This window comes from Hirundo rustica, chromosome 13 (assembly GCF_015227805.2).
Source record: "Hirundo rustica isolate bHirRus1 chromosome 13, bHirRus1.pri.v3, whole genome shotgun sequence".
In the NCBI taxonomy this organism is placed as follows: Eukaryota; Metazoa; Chordata; class Aves; order Passeriformes; family Hirundinidae; genus Hirundo; species Hirundo rustica.
Window position 1 is genome coordinate 12,566,871 of NC_053462.1, and position 16,500 is coordinate 12,583,370.

Consider the following 16,500-nt stretch of genomic DNA (forward strand, 5'->3'; position numbering starts at 1 on the left):
GGGGCGGTCCCGGTCCCGCGCGGTGCCGGCACCTGGAGGCGCCCAACTTCCCGGCGGGAACCGGCCCAACTTCGTATCCCCCCTCCCTCTCTCCCTGCCTCCCTCCTCCCCCTCCGGCAGCCGCCGCGTCCCCCCGGAGGACGCCGTCCCCCCGCACCCTCCCGCCTCCCCGGGGCCGCCCCGCCGAGGCGGCGATGCCCGGCCGCGACACTCACTCTGCTGCCGTGCGGAGGGCAGGACGGCGGTCCCCGGGAGAAGCGGACGGCGGGGCCATTGCCCTCCCCGGGGCGGGCGGAGGGGCGGGCAGGGCTGCCCCCGGCCGAGCAGTGGCCCCCGCAGCCCCCGGCCCCGGGCGCGGGCGGGCGCGGGCGGCGGAGGCGGCTCTGCCCCGGCTCCGTGCGTCTTCCCGGCTGCTGCCGGTGCCGGCTCTGGTCGCTGGCCGGGAGCTGCCGCCGCCGGCAGGCTCTGCCCGCACTGACGTCAGCCCGGCAGCCGCCTATTCACTCCAACCATGGCGGAGAGGAGGAGGAGGAGGGAGAGGGGGAGGGGAGGAGGCGGTGGGAGGGAGGGGGAGAGGAGGAGGACGGGAGGAAGGCGGCGGTGGCGGCGGGGGCTGGTGGCTGGCAGGCTCCGCCGAGCAGAAAGCGCAGCCCCTCCGCCTCACCCCTTAATTACCCCCCGAGGACGGGGCCGCGCGGGGGAGGGGGCCGCGTACCCCCCTTCCCCCACGGTGAGCCCCTCTGCCTCCCGCTCCCCCGGGGCCGCCGTCGCTCACCTGGCCGCCCCACCGGGCACCCAACTCTTCCCGCAGCCCCGGGAAAGGATTCTCCGGGGAGAGAACGGGGACAGTTCCCCCCCAGACCCCGCCACCCGAGTCCACTCTTGGTGGTGCCCCCCATCCCACGAGGAACGGACCCCGCGGCAGCGGACAGGGAAAGGGCTGCAGCCGCCCCTACCCCTCCCCTGGCCCGGGCAGCTCCCACCGCCGCCCGGCCTCGCACCGCTGTCCAAATGCTGAAAGGACCCACGACGGCCCGGCCCGGTCCGGCACGGCCCGGCCCGACCGGGCCCCGCATTGCACGGCACGACACGGCCCGACCGGGCTTGGCACGGCACGGCCCGGCACGGCCCGGCCCGCCTGTAGCCGTGGGGCAGAGCCGGGGCACAAACTGCCCCGGGCCGAGACCCCGGCCCTGGAAAGGCGGTCCGTCCTGGAGCCGTACCGGGCCGTGCCGTGCCTTCCCCGACGCACAGGCCGAGCCCGGAACCCCGTTCGCCCCGACAGCCGCAGAGCAGCGCCCGGTGGCCACAGCGGGCTGGAACCGGGGCGCGGGCACGCGGGTACCGCCGGCTCGTCCTCCTCCTCTCCCCTCCGTCTCTATCTTCCTTATCGTCCCTACAGAATCACACACAAACTGCATCGCCTGCAGCCTCTGTTTAAGGCTCAATAAGCCCTCTCCAAAACCCCACAACCCCCCCCACCCCAATCCCTCCTGGCACACCTTTACTTCGCTTCTGACCTCTCCTCTTCCTTCCTGCGTTTAACCTGGCTTCTAATTTTTATCTCCGATCCACTCCACCGACGCCCCGGAGGGGCTGTGGGGAGTCTCTCGCCGCCCCGATGAATACACAGGGATCCCCAGACAGGTTTTCTATGTAGGAAAAAACAAACCGATCGAGCCCGAGAGATCTGCAACAGCCGAACACGCCGCCTCGCCTTTACATTCGTGTTTGTAAATTCCCCCGTTATTTTTCCTTTTTGCATCTGTGAGCTGCCACGAAAGGAAATACAACCCCAAATGCCACCGCCAAGCAGAAATTGGAGCTCCTTGCCAAACTCCGTAGTATTTTATTTTAAAAGCAATTAACATCATTAAAAAAAAAAAAAAAAAAAAAAATAGCGTCTTCTCCTCTTCCCGGGGAGTGTAAGAAATCCTTTTGCTCACCCAGAGTCGAAAACCTAATGGCATTGTCGTTAAACACGAAAAGGAGAATATTAAGAAATTGCAACACTCCCTCCCGAGCGCTCCCCCCCTCCCAGTTTATTTGCCCTAATAATTAATTCACAAGAGCTTAACTTCGGTGTAACCCCGGCGGTCTTTTCATTAAAAAATCCCCGCGTTTCCTATTGAATTAGCTCTGCTCCATTGTCGCTGAAATGAAGACGCCAAACCAACTTTTACCCTGAGCATTTTCTCACCAGCCCAAAGAAAAGTCTCTCTCCTTTTTCTTTTCTCTGATTTTTTTTTTTTTTTTTTTTTTTTTTTTTTTTTTTTTTTTAAATTCAAGCACCCAGGCGATGGACGTGTCCTGCAATTTAACTACTTTCAAATTCTTTGTTCGGGTCCCACCGGGGCTCTATTGTCACCCTATTGAGAGAGCTTATTGCCAAGTCAAGCCTGAGCGAATTGAGACACGCACGGGAGGAGCCCCGGGGGCTGGGAGCGGGATCCGTGGACTGCTCGGCCCGGGGGGACCCCGACCCAGCCCCGAGGGAGCGGGCACGGAGCGGGGCAGGGGCTGCCGGCAGCCACCGGCCGGGATGACCGGCACCGATTCCAAAGCAGCCGCAGCCGCCGAAGCAGCCCCGGCCCCGGCAGAGCCCGGTGGTTGTGATGGGGCAGCCCCGGGAATGGGCGCACCCCGGGATCGGGCTCCTTGGATCCCTCAAAGCATCCCCCGCAGCAGCGCCCTGCCTCTGCTGCCAGCGCTGCGGGCAGGAGAGGGACTTACCTCGGGTGCCCGCGGTGCCGCCAGCTTCCCTCCTTCGCTGGTTCTCCCTTAATCCCGAAAAGGAGGGTCCTTTTCTACTCGCATCCCACCCCCGAGCCCTCCACCTCGGAGCCGGCTCCCGCCTGTCTCCCGTCGCTCTCTTCAGCGCTCACTTTGGGAGCTCCGGGGCTCGCTGCCCGAGCAGGGAAAGAGCGGGATGTTGGGGTGCTTTTCTTTTCTCTTTTCCTTCCCTCTCTCCCGACTCCTTCTCAGCCTGGAAGAGGGGCTGCGAGCTGGAATAGGGGGGTACGAGCTTCACGGAAGGGTTATTTGAGGAGAAAAAAAAAAAGCTGAAAGAGCAGTGCTGGGCACGGATTCCCACGTAAGCCCGTACGTCACCTATAAAAATTGCCCGTTTCTCCCGTTTCTCGGCTCCGGGGGGGCAGCTGAGACATCTCTACCTGTGGAGGGAGGAGGTGAAACCCCGTTAAAACCGGCACCCCGTTAAAAACGTCCTGCTCCAGCTGGGAGGGGAAAGCAGAACCGGGGGATGCTGGAAGGCAGGGGCCGCCTCTCTGCATCATCACCCTCTGCCCCGTGGTGATGTTTGGCAGCCCCCCGCTCCCCCAAAACACCCATCTGGAGCCCTTCTCAGCCTCTCGATGCCGGGGAGAGAAGGAGGTTTACGGGGTTCCACGCCGAACGCACGGGGAGGGCCGCGGCGGGGACAGGGGACACTGCGGCCATCACTTCCTTCTCCTCACCGCGGTCCTCCTCTTGTGACCGACGGCGTCTCCGCCGCGTCCCGGGGGAAGAGGAAGCCCTTGACCCCTGGCCCCGGGGGCAACGGGGTTAAACAAAGTCCCACCGCCCCATTATCCGGCAGACAGCGTTGAGTTCCCGGCGAGGAGTGGGGTCTCCGGAAAGCTGGCGAGAAGTCTCAGCTCCCGCCGCCGGTACCGGACCCCGACGGGGCGCACCTGGATGGGGATGCTTCTCTGACAGACAGAATAAAGCCAAAAAAACCCTAGGGAATAATATTAATAAATTAAAAAAAAAAAAAAAAAAAAAAAAAAGAAAAAAAAAAGAAAAGAGGCTATACACACCCCATTCCGACTTACGTATTGCATCAGCTCTGCTGAAACGGCGGATTTTAGAGGTTATTTCGGGTTGTGTACAGTGGCGATTTTTTTTTTTAATTTTTTTTTTTTTTTTTTTTTTTTAATAATGGTGTGTGCCCTGCTGAACCTTCGTGCCCACATTCGGGTGAGGCACAGGCAGCCCCGGCCCGGTCCTGCCTGCGGACAAGGCAGCGGAGCTCGTTCTCCCCAGAGCGCTGCCGTGAGAAACGTTTAGAGGAGAATTTATTTTTTTCTATTTACGCTTTGGAGAGAGAAGGATATTTTTTGATGGGGCGGGTTTGGATTTTTTTAGAATTTAATTTTTTTGTGAACACGATTAAAAAAAAAGAAATATAGAAATAAAAGACACCAAATAAGATAAATCGGCGTTAACACAATGCATCGGAGGAAGGAACAAGTGCACTCGGGTCCTTTCCTGGAGCCACCCCGGAGCTAAACCGTTCTCCCCTTCACCCCAGGGCAGCTCATGGCTCTTCCATCCCGGCCAGAGTACCCGCAGTCTTGGAGCATCTCTCCCCGCCGGCTTCGCACCCCGCGCCCCGCCAGGTTCCCGCAGAAAGACCAGGAAGCCTCAAGTCCCCGGTGTGGAGGTGGCCGAGGACAGGCAACCCCCGTGGCTCCTGGCAGGTTCAGGCAAAGCGGGTGCCTCCCACTGCTGAGTGAAACTGTGTGAAGCACAACCGCCGCATCGAATCTCAGGCTGGGGGGCAGCGGGGACCTTGGGGGGCACCGAGGGGCCGTGAAACGCATTCCTAGCCGCAGAACCCTGCACCGCGCCCTGCGCGTGTGCGCGTTCCTCACATCCCACACCGCTCCCATGCTGGCTCTGCCTTTTCGGGGAGCGGAGGGCAGCGGTTCCTCACCCTCCATCCCCCGGTCCTGCAACCCCAACGGGAGCGTGGTGAGGAGCTGGAGTATCCGGAGAGGAGGCGCACCCGGGGTTTGGAGTTCCGCAGGGGCCGGGCCGGGCCAAGGGGAGTCACGGTGCCCGCTGCCCCTGCCCGGTGCCGCGAGGGGAGCGGGGAGCGGGACGGGACCCGAGCGGTGCCTCTGTCCCGACGTGCCCGACCCGGCCCGGCCCGGCCCGGCCCGGCCCACAGCGGCGGGGCCGCAGCGCCACCTGGCGGCTCGGCTCGGCTCGGCCCGGCCCGGCCCGGCCCGGCACTGTCAGCGCGGGGCTGGGCTCTGCCGAGAGCCACCGTCCCGACCAGAACAGCTCCTGCGGCGTCCAGGGAGCCTGCACCCACCTGCCCGCACCCCGGCACCTCCTGTTTCCCCTCCTTGCCAACCTACATCTCATTCCTTGCATCCCGAGTCCCCTGCACTCTGCACCCACTTGCTTTGCAGCTGCCAACCCATTTGCTGCGCCTGCGACCTTTCCCCTGCACCCTGCATCCCATTCCTAATACCCTACATCCATACTTTGCACTTTACATCCTAGCACCCTAATTCCCAGCACCCTGCATCCCCTGTCCTGCACCCTACATTCACACCCTGCACTTTTACATGTCCTTCCCTGCACCTGTAGCCTTTTCCCTGCACCCTACATGTCCTTCCTTGAACCCCACATCCATATCCTGCACTCTACGGCCCCTTCTTCGCACCCTATATTTCATCCTGCACTGCACATCCCATTCCTCGCACCCGATGTGCCCTGCCTTTCATGCCTGCATCTATGGCCTTTTCCCTGCCTGCAGCCTGCATCCCCCATTCCTTGCACCCAACGCCCATTCCCAGCACCCTACATCCCACATCTTGCACCTGTGGCCTCTTCTCTGCACCCTACATCCCATTCCCTGCACCCTGCACCCCATCCCCTGCACCCTACATGCCATTCCCTTCATCCTACATCCATTCTTTGCACTCTGCATCCCATTCCTTGCACCCTACAACTTCTTGCCTGCACCCCATTCACGTTCGGCTCTCCACCCCCCTGCTCCATCCCCAGTCTATCCGTGAGGCTTGCGGCTTTCAGGGTGACAAGGAGCAGCGCGGTGGGTGCTGGCCCCGCCACCCTGCGCGTTCCAGCCTGCTCGCCCGCAGCCGCCCCCCGCGCCCCGCCTCCTTCCTCGTGCCGCTTAAACTCACGAGCAAAAGGCGCACCGCGGGCGCGGTGAACGCGGTACCGGGGCCGCGGGAGCGCCGGAGCCGCGGCACGGGCTGGAGGAGCGAAAGAAAAAAAAAAAACGAGCGCCAGCACCGAGCCCTCGGAGCGACCGCGGCAGGACTCGAACCTGCAATCTTCTGATCCGAAGTCAGACGCCTTATCCATTAGGCCACGCGGCCACCTCCACTCCCGCCCTCCCGCGTGCCTTACTGAGGGAATCCCGGAGGGCCGTACCACGCGCGGGAGGGGGGCGGGACGGGACGGGACGTCACCGCGGCCGGAAGCTCCCCCGGGCGCCCCGGTTTGGATCTGCCCGCCGGTCCAGGCCCCGGCGGCGCTTGCGGGGGCCAGGTGGGAGCCGGGGGAATTTGGGGGGGAAACATCTGTATGGGCGAACATCTGTATGGGGGCACGGCTGTGGGGGGGGGCACGGCTTTAAGGGGAAAACATCTGTATGGGGGAAACATCTGTATGGGGACACAGCTATATGAGAGAAAATGTCTGTATGGGGACACAGCTATATGGGGGCACGTCTTTATGGGGCACGGCTTCACGGGGGCACGGCTGTACATCGGAGTGCGTGACTGTACGGGACAGTGCCTGCACGGCGGGCGTGGTGGGCAGCGCTGAGCTCACCGCTCGCCTTTTCTCCCCCCGCAGCTCCGGCCGCCCGTGCCCGGGCACATCCCGGGGCAGGGGGGACCATGAGACGCGTGTCCTGGATGCGCTCGGCGAGGGGCTGCAGCCCCCGGCCCCGGCGATGCCCGTGCAGCTCCTCGGCCAGCCGCCCGCTGCCGCAGGAGCCGAGCCAGGAGCCGGCCGCGGGGCAGCGGCGCATGAACCCCCTCAACATCCAGATGCTCTCCAGGACCCTCCACGAGCAGATCTTCCGGGGGGCCCAGGTGCGCTACTCGGCGGAGAAGGTCCAGCGGAGCGTGCGGCACCTGCAGCGCCACGACCTGTGGGGCAAGGAGACCTCCACGCTGCCCGACGTGCACCTGCGGCTGCCCCGCATGTACGGCGACAACATCGACGAGCACTTTCGCCTCTTGGCGCAGAAGCAGAGCCTGCCCTACCTGGAGGCGGCCAACGAGCTGCTGCGCTGCGAGCTGCCCCCGCTGCCCGAGCGCTGGGCGTGGGAGCCGGGCTGGACCCGCTACGGCCCCGCCGGGCGAGCGGAGCCTGTCGACTTCCCCGAGGAGCGGGCGCTGGTGTTCGATGTGGAGGTGTGCGTGGCTGATGGCCACTGCCCGACGCTGGCCGTGGCGGTCTCCCCGCACGCCTGGTGAGAGGCAGTGCCGGCAGCGACGCCGGGGGCACGGTGGGGCTCGGGGGGGAGGCACAGTTTTGAGAGGATGGGGATGGTCCTTAGCGCAGCTTCTCCCTGCAGTCCGCTGCTGGCTTTCAGGGAAGACGCAGCAAAGCCCCGATGTGGGGTGTGTGTCCTGCTTAGCAAGCACAGCGCTCCCCCGGGGTTGGTCTCCCCCCTCCCACAGCTGGGGCCCTGCTCTGCACCCCGTGGCGCTGTGGGTGCTTTGTGACAGCTGCGGGTGCCGCCTGTCCCCCGCAGGTACTCGTGGTGCAGCAGGCGGCTGCTGGAGCAGCGTTACTCCTGGTCCAGCCACCTCACCCTGGCCGACCTCATTCCCATGGAGAGCCCAGCAGGCGCCAGCTGTGCCAGCAAACAGGACTGGACGGAGAGAGTGGTGGTGGGACACAACGTGGCCTTCGACCGGGCATTCATCAAGGAGCAGTACCTTATCCAGGTAATCCGCTGAGCCTTTGCTTTGTACCGGCAGCTGCAATTTCTTATCCAGATAATCATTTGCGTTGGCTCTTGAGGGTTATATTGACGGATGCTGTTCTGCACAGGTACCCCCGGTTTGTGCTCACTTTGTCCCGCAGAAAAGGTTGAGGCTGTATCCCTTTAGAGGAAAATATTCTTGCACCCTATAGGGCTTCTGGAGGCTGCAGGGTGGCAGCTGGGGATGTGACAGAAACCTTTGAACAACTGACAGCCTGCACTGGGGATGCTTTTGGCTCTCAAAAGGGGTGTGTGGGAGGCAAAATTTCCCTTAGCAAAAGCAGCTTGAGCAGAGGACTTGCAGCTCCTCCAGCAATATCCCAAACGCTCTCTTTTCTCCCACTGTGTTGTGTCCCAGGGCTCCAAGATGCGTTTCCTGGACACCATGAGCATGCACATGGCCATCTCGGGGCTGACGGGCTTCCAGCGCAGCCTCTGGATGGCTGCCAAGCACGGCAAGAGGAAGGGGCGGCAGCAGGTCAAGGAGCACATGAGGAAAACACGCAGCAAGGCAGAGGGGCCGGCGGTGAGTGCGGGAGCTGAGGTGCTGGCAGTGTGCTGGGTGGCAGGGGACCGTGTGCTCCTGTGACAGGGCCGTTTGCTCCTGTCCTGGCAGAGTGGGAGCTGTAGGAGCGGCTCCACTGAGTGAAGCTCTCCCAGCGCAGCTCAGATAAGGTGGCCTTGGTGTAAGCTGGAGCAGCAGCATCCTTTACTCCTCCTGATCTTGTCTGCGGCCGGTCGTCCTCCCACACTGTGTGACCCCCTGCTGTCCACAGATCACCTCGTGGGACTGGGTGCACGTCAGCAGCATCAACAACCTGGCTGATGTGCACGCGCTCTACGTCGGGGGGGAGCCGCTGGAGAAGGAGGCACGGGAGCTCTTCCTGAAGGGCACCATGGCTGACATCAGGAGTAACTTCCAGGTGCAGGAGGCCATCCCACCATCCTTACAGGCAGGGGAGCAGGGTGGTAGTAGCTGCTGGGGGGGTTTCCATTTTGCTGCCCTTTCTTGCAGCATTGGCTGTGCTTGGGGCTGTGACCTGCTCTGTGCTCCTGCAGCCCCCATGCCTTGCCCTGTGCTGGCAGAGGGGTGGCTGCTTTGCCTGCTCTCACCTGCTGCTGTCCCCAGGACCTGATGTCGTACTGTGCCCGTGATGTCCAGGCCACCCATGAGGTGTTTCAAGAGCAGCTGCCACTGTTTATGGAGAGGTGAGAGCTGCCAGGTTCTGGCTGGTGTTGTCCAGGGGGCTGTGGGCTTGGTGGGCACTGGGGAGGGTCATGGTCCCTCTGGGCATGAGATGTAGCTACTCTTGTCCTGAACCTCTTTTCATGAGGGACTTCAGACCCCTCCCATGTGGGTGAGCAGGAATAAACAGCAGCACAGTGGCTGAGGGAGGTGAGCAGGCTTCCTGAAGCAGTCTGGAGCGATACAGTTTTGGGGTGTTGCGCAGGGCAGGCAGAATATCCAGGGATCCTTATGGTTTAGGGGAAGAAAATCGAGGGTTGTGTGAGGCTGGGAAGCTCTAGATGAAGACACATTCATACCTATTGTAGTCTGGTGCTTCCAAGGCCAGTCCCCTGTCACAGATATCTAATCCCTTGCTGCTTTGGGGTCCAGGTGCCCCCACCCTGTCACATTTGCAGGGATGCTGGAGATGGGAGTGTCCTACCTGCCAGTCAATGGGAACTGGAAGAGGTACCTGAACGATGCTCAGGGAATTTACGAGGAGCTGCAAAAGGAGATGAAGAAGTCCCTGATGAACCTGGCCAATGACGCCTGCCAGCTGTTACACGAGCACAGGTACCATGGGCTAGGGCTGCAGGAAGGAGCTCAGGCACCAGGTGGTCCACGGGGGGCTCTGGGTGGGTGTGAGCGACAGGAGCAAAGCTGTGGTGTGACAACGGTGTGTCATCAGGTACAAGGACGACCCTTGGCTCTGGGATCTCGAATGGGACACACAGGAGTTTAAGCAAAAGAAGATTCCAAGGAAGAAGAAGAAAGGTCAGGATGGGAACAGCCAAGTCTCCCCAGCAGCAATGGATGCAGAAGAGTCAGCGCAGGAATGGCAGGAGGGTGAGCAGAGGTGATCCCTGGGGATGAGGGATGCTCCAGGGCTGCCTTCCCAAGGGTGCCCAGACAGAGGGACAAGGTTTGCTGGTGCTGCAGGGTGAATCGTTGCTGGCCTGTGTCCCATGCTGCTGCATGTGCTCGGTGACTGGTTTGACGTCCCTGTCCCCAGAAGGGGGGCACAGAGCGCCCTTTGCAAGCCAGTTCTCCTTGCCCCACCAGACCCTGGTCCTCCCAGTGAGGAAGAGGAGCTGAAGGCCTCTGTGAGCCAGCTCTGTCTGGAGCGCCTGAAGGAGACGGTGGCGCTGCAACCCAAGAGACTCCAGCACCTGCCGGGACACCCGGGGTGAGTTGGGGATCCTGTGTGTCCCCGGGGCTTTCCCTGCACTTCCTGACCGCTCCCTGCCGCTCCCCAGCTGGTACCGCAAGCTGTGCCCACGCCTGGAGGATGAGGGCTGGGTGCCTGGCCCCAGCCTCATCAGCCTGCAGATGAGGGTGACCCCAAAGCTGATGCGCCTGGCCTGGGACGGCTTCCCCCTCCACTACTCGGAAAAGCACGGCTGGGGATACCTGGTGCCGGGACGGAAGGACAATTTGCCAGCAGACCCCACAGAAACCGATGGCCCCTCCTGCCCACACAGGTGAGAGGGATGCAGTGGGGTGGTGGGCTGGGGGCAGCCCCACGGGGGTATTTGGGAGCTCCCTGGCACCCTGGTGGGGTGTCAGCCTCGTGAGTGTGTCAGCCCTGCCCTCTCCTCTGCCAGGGTGATTGAGAACCTGTACAGGCAGCACTGCCTGCAGAAGGGCAAGGAGCAGCCCCCGGGCCTAGAGGTGGCTGTAGAGGACGAGCTGCTGGTGATGGACGGCAGCACGATGTGGCAGAAGGTGAAGGAAGGGATGGAGGGTTCCCTGGTGGGAGGGAGGTGTGAGGCTGTGCTTCTTCCTCTGTGCATGCAGTAACCAGCCCTGTGTGCAGCTCCAGGGGCTGCAAGTAAGAAATTCCCTTTAATGAGGGTTACTGGGGGATTGGTGTTTGATCTGTCTTCCCCACGGTCCCTCTCTGCTGCAGGTGGAGGAACTGAGCCGGATTGAGGTGGATCCAGAGGAGAAAATGAGCAAAGCACACCAGAGCCTGGTGCTGGTAAGGGGGGGTTTCCTGTGGAATGGGGTGGTGGATTGGTCTCTCTTTCCTTGATTTCCCCCTCCTGCCAAGCCTGGCAATGTTCTTGGCACTGCCTCACTTTGCTGGTGGCAGGAGGAGATGGAAGAGCTGAAGCGTGCAGAGGTGAGGAGCCAGCCCTCGTTCCACCATGGCAATGGTCCCTACAACGATGTCAACATCCCTGGGTGCTGGTTCTTCAAGCTGCCTCACAAGGCAAGTTGGGGCTCCTGGGGCTCTTCCTGGCCCTGCAGTGCTGCTGGGACCCACGTCATCTCATCCCATGGGATTGGGTGGGGGAAATCCATCTCTGTAGCTGGGACAGGAGGATGCACAGAGCTTTGCTGGTGTGGAGTGGCGGCTTACTGAGCCCTGACGCCTGTTTTGCTGCTAAAGGATGGGAATGATAACAACGTGGGAAGCCCTTTTGCCAAGGATTTCCTGCCCCAGATGGAGGACGGCACCCTGAGGGCTGCTGTGGGCCGCACCCACGGGACAAGAGCCCTCGAGATTAACAAAATGATCTCGTTTTGGAGGAACGCTCACAAGCGGATCAGGTGAGCAGCTGCTTTCACAGGGACACCCCTGTGGGGGGAGGCTGTGTTGAGACAGGGAAGTTTGTGTGGATGCATGGCGCCTCAGTGTCTCACCTGCCACGTGTCCCCTCAGTTCCCAGATGGTGGTGTGGCTGAAGAAAGGGGAGCTGCCTCGTGTGGTGACCAAGTACGGTACCCAAATCTGGACTGTTCCCTTTACCCCACGCCAGGAGGGCTCCTGCAGGGTGATGCTCATCCTTGCCTCTGTCCCAGGCATCCTGACTATAACGAGGAGGACAGTTACGGAGCCATCCTGCCGCAGGTGGTGACCGCAGGCACCGTCACCCGCCGGGCGGTGGAGCCCACCTGGCTGACAGCCAGCAACGCCCGGGTATGGCCACGCTTGGATCCCTGTGGGAGTGTTCTGGGGCTCTCTCTGTGTTTTGGACTGATGGGAGCTCTCATCTTAGGCTGGAGTAGGAGTTGGATATCAATGCTGGAATTTGGGGTAGCAGGGCCAGAGCTGGGGTCCTCTTGCTGATGTGCTTTTATGTTGGAGAAGGGAAGGGGTCGGCAGAGGCTCTGGAGCTTCAGGATGTGGTGAAAGGGGAAGAAAACACCAATGTACCAGTTTCTCTCTTTTCTCAAGCTCCCCTTCTTCTCTGCTGGAGTAGCCAAGTGGGTGATGCTCCGCATGGGTTAAACCTGGTTTTGACATTGAGAGCAAAACTTAGGGGCACAGGGAGTGCGGTGCCAGCACTCTGTGGCTGTGGGAGGAAGGCTGCTCCTGTGCCATGGAGGAGGAGAGGGGTGTGCTCACCTGGGCATCGTGTCCTGCAGACCGACCGGGTGGGCAGTGAGCTGAAAGCCATGGTCCAGGTGCCACCTGGATACTCCCTGGTGGGAGCAGACGTGGATTCCCAGGAGCTCTGGATCGCCGCTGTGCTGGGCGAGGCGCAGTTCGCTGGCATGCACGGTGAGCCGGGGCCGCGCTGCGGGCGAGAGGCTTTGCGGGGCAGGGGGGCGACGCCCCGATCCTCCTCCTGATCCCGTTCGGGGTGCGAGCTCTGCTCCCCTCCCGCAGGCTGCACGGCCTTCGGCTGGATGACTCTGCAGGGCAAGAAGAGCAACGCCACGGACCTGCACAGCAAGACGGCCGCCACCGTGGGCATCAGCCGGGAGCACGCCAAGGTCTTCAACTACGGGCGCATCTACGGGGCGGGGCAGCCCTTCGCCGAGCGGCTGCTGATGCAGTTCAACCACCGGCTGACGCAGCAGCAGGCGCGGGAGAAGGCCCAGCACATGTACGCCGTCACCAAGGGCATCCGCAGGTGGGTGCTGCCCGCTGGGGCCAGCGCGAGCGGGGCTGGTGGCAGCGTCCCACGGGAGCTGGGTGACTCGCTCTCCCCTCCAGGTTTCACCTCTCTGAGGAGGGAGAGTGGCTGGTGACGAAGCTGGACCTGGCTATGGACAGGGCGGAGGACGGATCGGTGTCGGGCCAGGATGTCCAGCGGCTCCAGAAGGAAGCCATGAAAAGGTGAGATGGTCTGACGCTGCACGGCTCTGGGGCATTCGGATGTGAGGTGGAGGGCTGCAGCCTGGTGGGCAGTGGGCAGAGAAGGGAGATGGGGCTGGATAATCTTGGTCCTCCCTTCCTGCCCCTCCAGGTCCAAGGCCGTCAGCCTTACCCACTTTCCCAGTGAATTCACCCAGGGTCTCATCCTGCACCCCAAACCGGGAGGGAATGCCTGAGGGTCTCAAATGGTGACCTGCTGCCCCATCCAACTCTTCCAGCAAACCTCCTCTCTGCCCCACAGGTCCCAGAGAGGGAAGAAGTGGAATGTGGTGGAGCAAAGAGTGTGGGCTGGAGGCACCGAGTCTGAGATGTTCAACAAGCTGGAAAGCATTGCCTTATCCCCCTCCCCACAGACCCCGGTGCTGGGCTGTCACATCAGCAGGGCCCTGGAGCCTGCCATGGTCAAGGGGGAGGTAAGGATGCAGCTTTGGGCTGCTGAGATTTGGTTTTGCTTATCTATTCCAAAATGGGTACCTGATGTTCAGCCCCTCTTAGATTTATGGAGACCCACTAGGCTCTTGTAGCCATTCAGGAAACGCTTTGTGCCTTCATCTCCATGTCACCAAGACAACCCAACCACCCTGAGTTAAACGCATCTCTCCCAGGAGCTGTCCTGTACAGGTACCGTGCCCTTGGCTGCAGTGCTCTCTTACTGTCCATCTCTTTGCTTTCACCAGTTTGTGACCAGCAGAGTGAACTGGGTGGTGCAGAGCTCGGCTGTTGACTACCTGCACCTCATGCTGGTTGCCATGAAGTGGCTGTTTGAGGAGTTTGACATCAACGGGCGCTTCTGCATCAGCATCCACGACGAGGTGCGGTACCTGGTCCAGCACCAGGATCGCTACCGGGCAGCCCTGGCCCTGCAGATCACCAACCTCCTCACAAGGTGAGATGAGATGGCTCTGGTGGCTCCTGGGGAGGAGCAGCAGTGACTCTGGAGTGGGATAGGCAAGCCCCAGGGGCTGGGGTTGGCTTTGCCTACAGCAAGCTGGTGCAGAGCAGTTTTCTTCTGCTCAGGGCAAGTTAGCAGCACTGGAGGCTGCAGTTCCTTCATGTGTGACTCAGGTGGCTATAAATGGACCTCGGCTTTGATTTCCAGGGATAACGTGCTGGCAAGAGGGGGATATCATCAGCTTTTGGCCCTGCAGGGATTGGGCCAGTCACTGCTGGGATGCAAGTGCATCACTTCCTGCTCCCTTCAGGTCTGCAGCTGTCACATGGCAGCAGCCTTTGGGCTTGGTTGAGGAACTGGGAGCCTCAGATTGTCCCATCCCTCATCCCCTGCTGCCTTCAGGGGACAGCAAGGGGCATGGCTCATCTCTGCTGTGAGCGCATAGCATCTCTGCTGCTGTCCCCACAGCGTGGGGTGTTCCTGCTGCTTCCCTGCCCCACGCTAAACTAAGCTCAGCCTAGAAAGCTCCTGATCTCCAAGGGCTCCTGTTGATCCAGCTCTGGCACAGCCAGCTGTGCCAAATCCCCCTCCCAGCACGGTGGGGTATGTGGTTACACAGGAGCTGGCCAAGGTGAGCTGTTTCTCCTGTGTGGAGGCAGGAATGCCACAAACAGCCTTTCTGCAGCCACAGCAGGGACAGGCACCCTGACGTTCCTGCCTTTGTGCTGGCTCCTGCAAGCACAGGCCTTCCTCCTGGGAAAATCCCACATCTGCTCTGCCTGCCAGGGAGGATTAGCCAGCATTGAGGGGCTGGATTCTTCCCTTTTCCCCAGGAGGCTCAATTACTTCCAAGGAGGCACCATTACTATTCCTCCCATGTCTGCTTTAGCAATACTTGACCTTCCTGCTGTCCAGGACTTAGAAAGTGCCTTGTCCCTCACCTGCTGAGTGATGTGGGTGCCTGATACCCTGTGAGGTGTGCTGGCCAGTGTTCGGTAAATGTGGCTGATTGGAACTGGGTGTGACAAGGCGAAGGGTGATGTCCAGCATTGTCCCACCTGCTTTCTTGTTCTCCAGGTGCATGTTTGCCTACAAACTGGGCCTCCAGGATCTGCCACAGTCAGTGGCTTTCTTCAGTGCGGTGGATATTGACCAGTGCTTAAGGAAGGAGGTGACCATGAACTGTGTGACGCCATCAAATCCCATGGGCATGGAGAAGTATGGCATTCCTCAAGGTGAGCGGTGTCTGTGCAAGCTGCCCCTGTAATCTCCTCTGCACGAGCCTTCCCAGCTTAAGCAGAGCACCTGGCCTCAGTACTTGTTCCCTGAGGGCTCCTCAGTTCAGCTGAGGCACCTCATGAGCCCTTGGTTCCTTGCACATCATCTGACCTACACAGCAACCACCGTGCTGGAGCCTGCCCCTCCTTCCTTGGTCCTTGAGCAGTTTGTGCTGCTGCTTTCCAAATGCTTGTGACAGTGATGAGCCAGGCCTGGCCCTGTTCTCCCATGCTTTGTTTGCTTTTTGCCCCTTGGAGGAGCCCTCCTGTGCACTTCTAACACAAACCAAATTTAATTTCTTCTCTGAAAGGAAGCACCTCAACAACCTTGTCTGTTTTACCCTGCAGACCCAAACTTTCCCATCTTTCACTCCTTCCCTGTTCTCCCTTAGCTAAGCACAGCCCTGTTCAGAGAACTGCTCTGGCGTTGCTGGGTGCTTCCTCAGCAGTCCCAAGGCCTCAAGTCATCCCTATCTGCACTCAATGTAACCCTACAACAGCTGCAAGCAAACATTTAACTTGAGGCTGGGAAAGCAGCTCCTCCTCACTGTGCAGCAGCTCCTTCCCAGATAAGGGAAGAACCTGCCCTCAGGTTTGTCCTCAGTCACTGCACACATCAGATCCTCCACCCTTAAGTAACCTTTATTAGGACTCTTACAGGCAAAGGGTGCTTTCAGAAATAGAACTTGTGCTCTGTAGGCAAAAAGGGCACTTTTCACCAAGAACAAGGCAAATTAAACAAGTGCATTACAATCAGCAAAAATGTAACAGCAAAACTGTGCAAAACCAGCCTGGGCAGAGGAAGCTGTGGCCCCTCACTGCTCAGGAGCTGCACACAGCAGCTTCAACTCCAAGGCAGAACAGCTCATGTTCCCAGCTCCCTGCTGGTGCTGGTTTCTGCATTCTCACCATCACTCAAAAGAGAAGTCTGAATAAATTTAGGGCTTTCTGTGCTAGATGCTCTGAACTAAAGCAGATCCCAACCATCGCTCTCTTACATTGCACAGCCTGAGTGTACTGCAGGGAACTGACTGTCCCCTTGTCTTCCAGGGGAAGCACTGGATATCTATCAGATAATTGAAATAACCAAAGGTTCGCTGGAGAAGCAATGATGACACCAGAGTGCCAGGACAATTGTCCAGACTGCATGCCAAAGCCTCCCTGTCCTTTCAGAAGCAGATCTTTTGGCAGGGACTGACCCCAGTCGCTCCCTTTCCATTTTGCTGT

General features: G+C 60.4%; 1 protein-coding gene and 1 non-coding gene across 2 annotated transcripts; one reads left to right on the forward strand and one right to left on the reverse strand.

Moving 5' to 3' along the window:
• Positions 1 to 6,067: 6,067 nt before the first annotated feature.
• On the reverse strand, positions 6,068 to 6,140 carry TRNAR-UCG (transfer RNA arginine (anticodon UCG)). The gene has a single exon. It is a non-coding gene; the product is annotated as a tRNA-Arg (tRNA).
• A 525-nt stretch (positions 6,141 to 6,665) lies between these two features.
• POLG (DNA polymerase gamma, catalytic subunit) lies at positions 6,666 to 16,462 on the forward strand. Its single transcript, XM_040077024.2, has 22 exons — positions 6,666 to 7,246; positions 7,532 to 7,727; positions 8,124 to 8,291; positions 8,542 to 8,688; positions 8,895 to 8,974; positions 9,384 to 9,566; positions 9,682 to 9,839; positions 10,056 to 10,179; positions 10,250 to 10,474; positions 10,598 to 10,718; positions 10,903 to 10,974; positions 11,089 to 11,208; positions 11,389 to 11,549; positions 11,662 to 11,715; positions 11,802 to 11,919; positions 12,369 to 12,504; positions 12,613 to 12,859; positions 12,943 to 13,065; positions 13,346 to 13,517; positions 13,782 to 13,990; positions 15,074 to 15,231; positions 16,324 to 16,462. The coding sequence occupies exons 1-22, from the start codon at positions 6,666 to 6,668 to the stop codon at positions 16,383 to 16,385; spliced, it is 3,615 nt and encodes a 1,204-aa protein (XP_039932958.1). The 3' UTR covers positions 16,386 to 16,462.
• The last annotated feature ends 38 nt before the right edge of the window (positions 16,463 to 16,500 follow it).

Bases quoted from the DNA above. Each gene is read 5' to 3' on its own strand.
- POLG (XM_040077024.2), top strand. From the start codon at position 6,666: ATGAGACGCGTGTCCTGGATGCGCTCGGCGAGGGGCTGCAGCCCCCGG. The intron at 8,689-8,894 runs GTGCAGGAGGCC...TGCTGTCCCCAG, and splicing joins ACATCAGGAGTAACTTCCAG to GACCTGATGTCGTACTGTGC. The intron at 11,716-11,801 runs GTACGGTACCCA...CCTCTGTCCCAG, and splicing joins CTGCCTCGTGTGGTGACCAA to GCATCCTGACTATAACGAGG.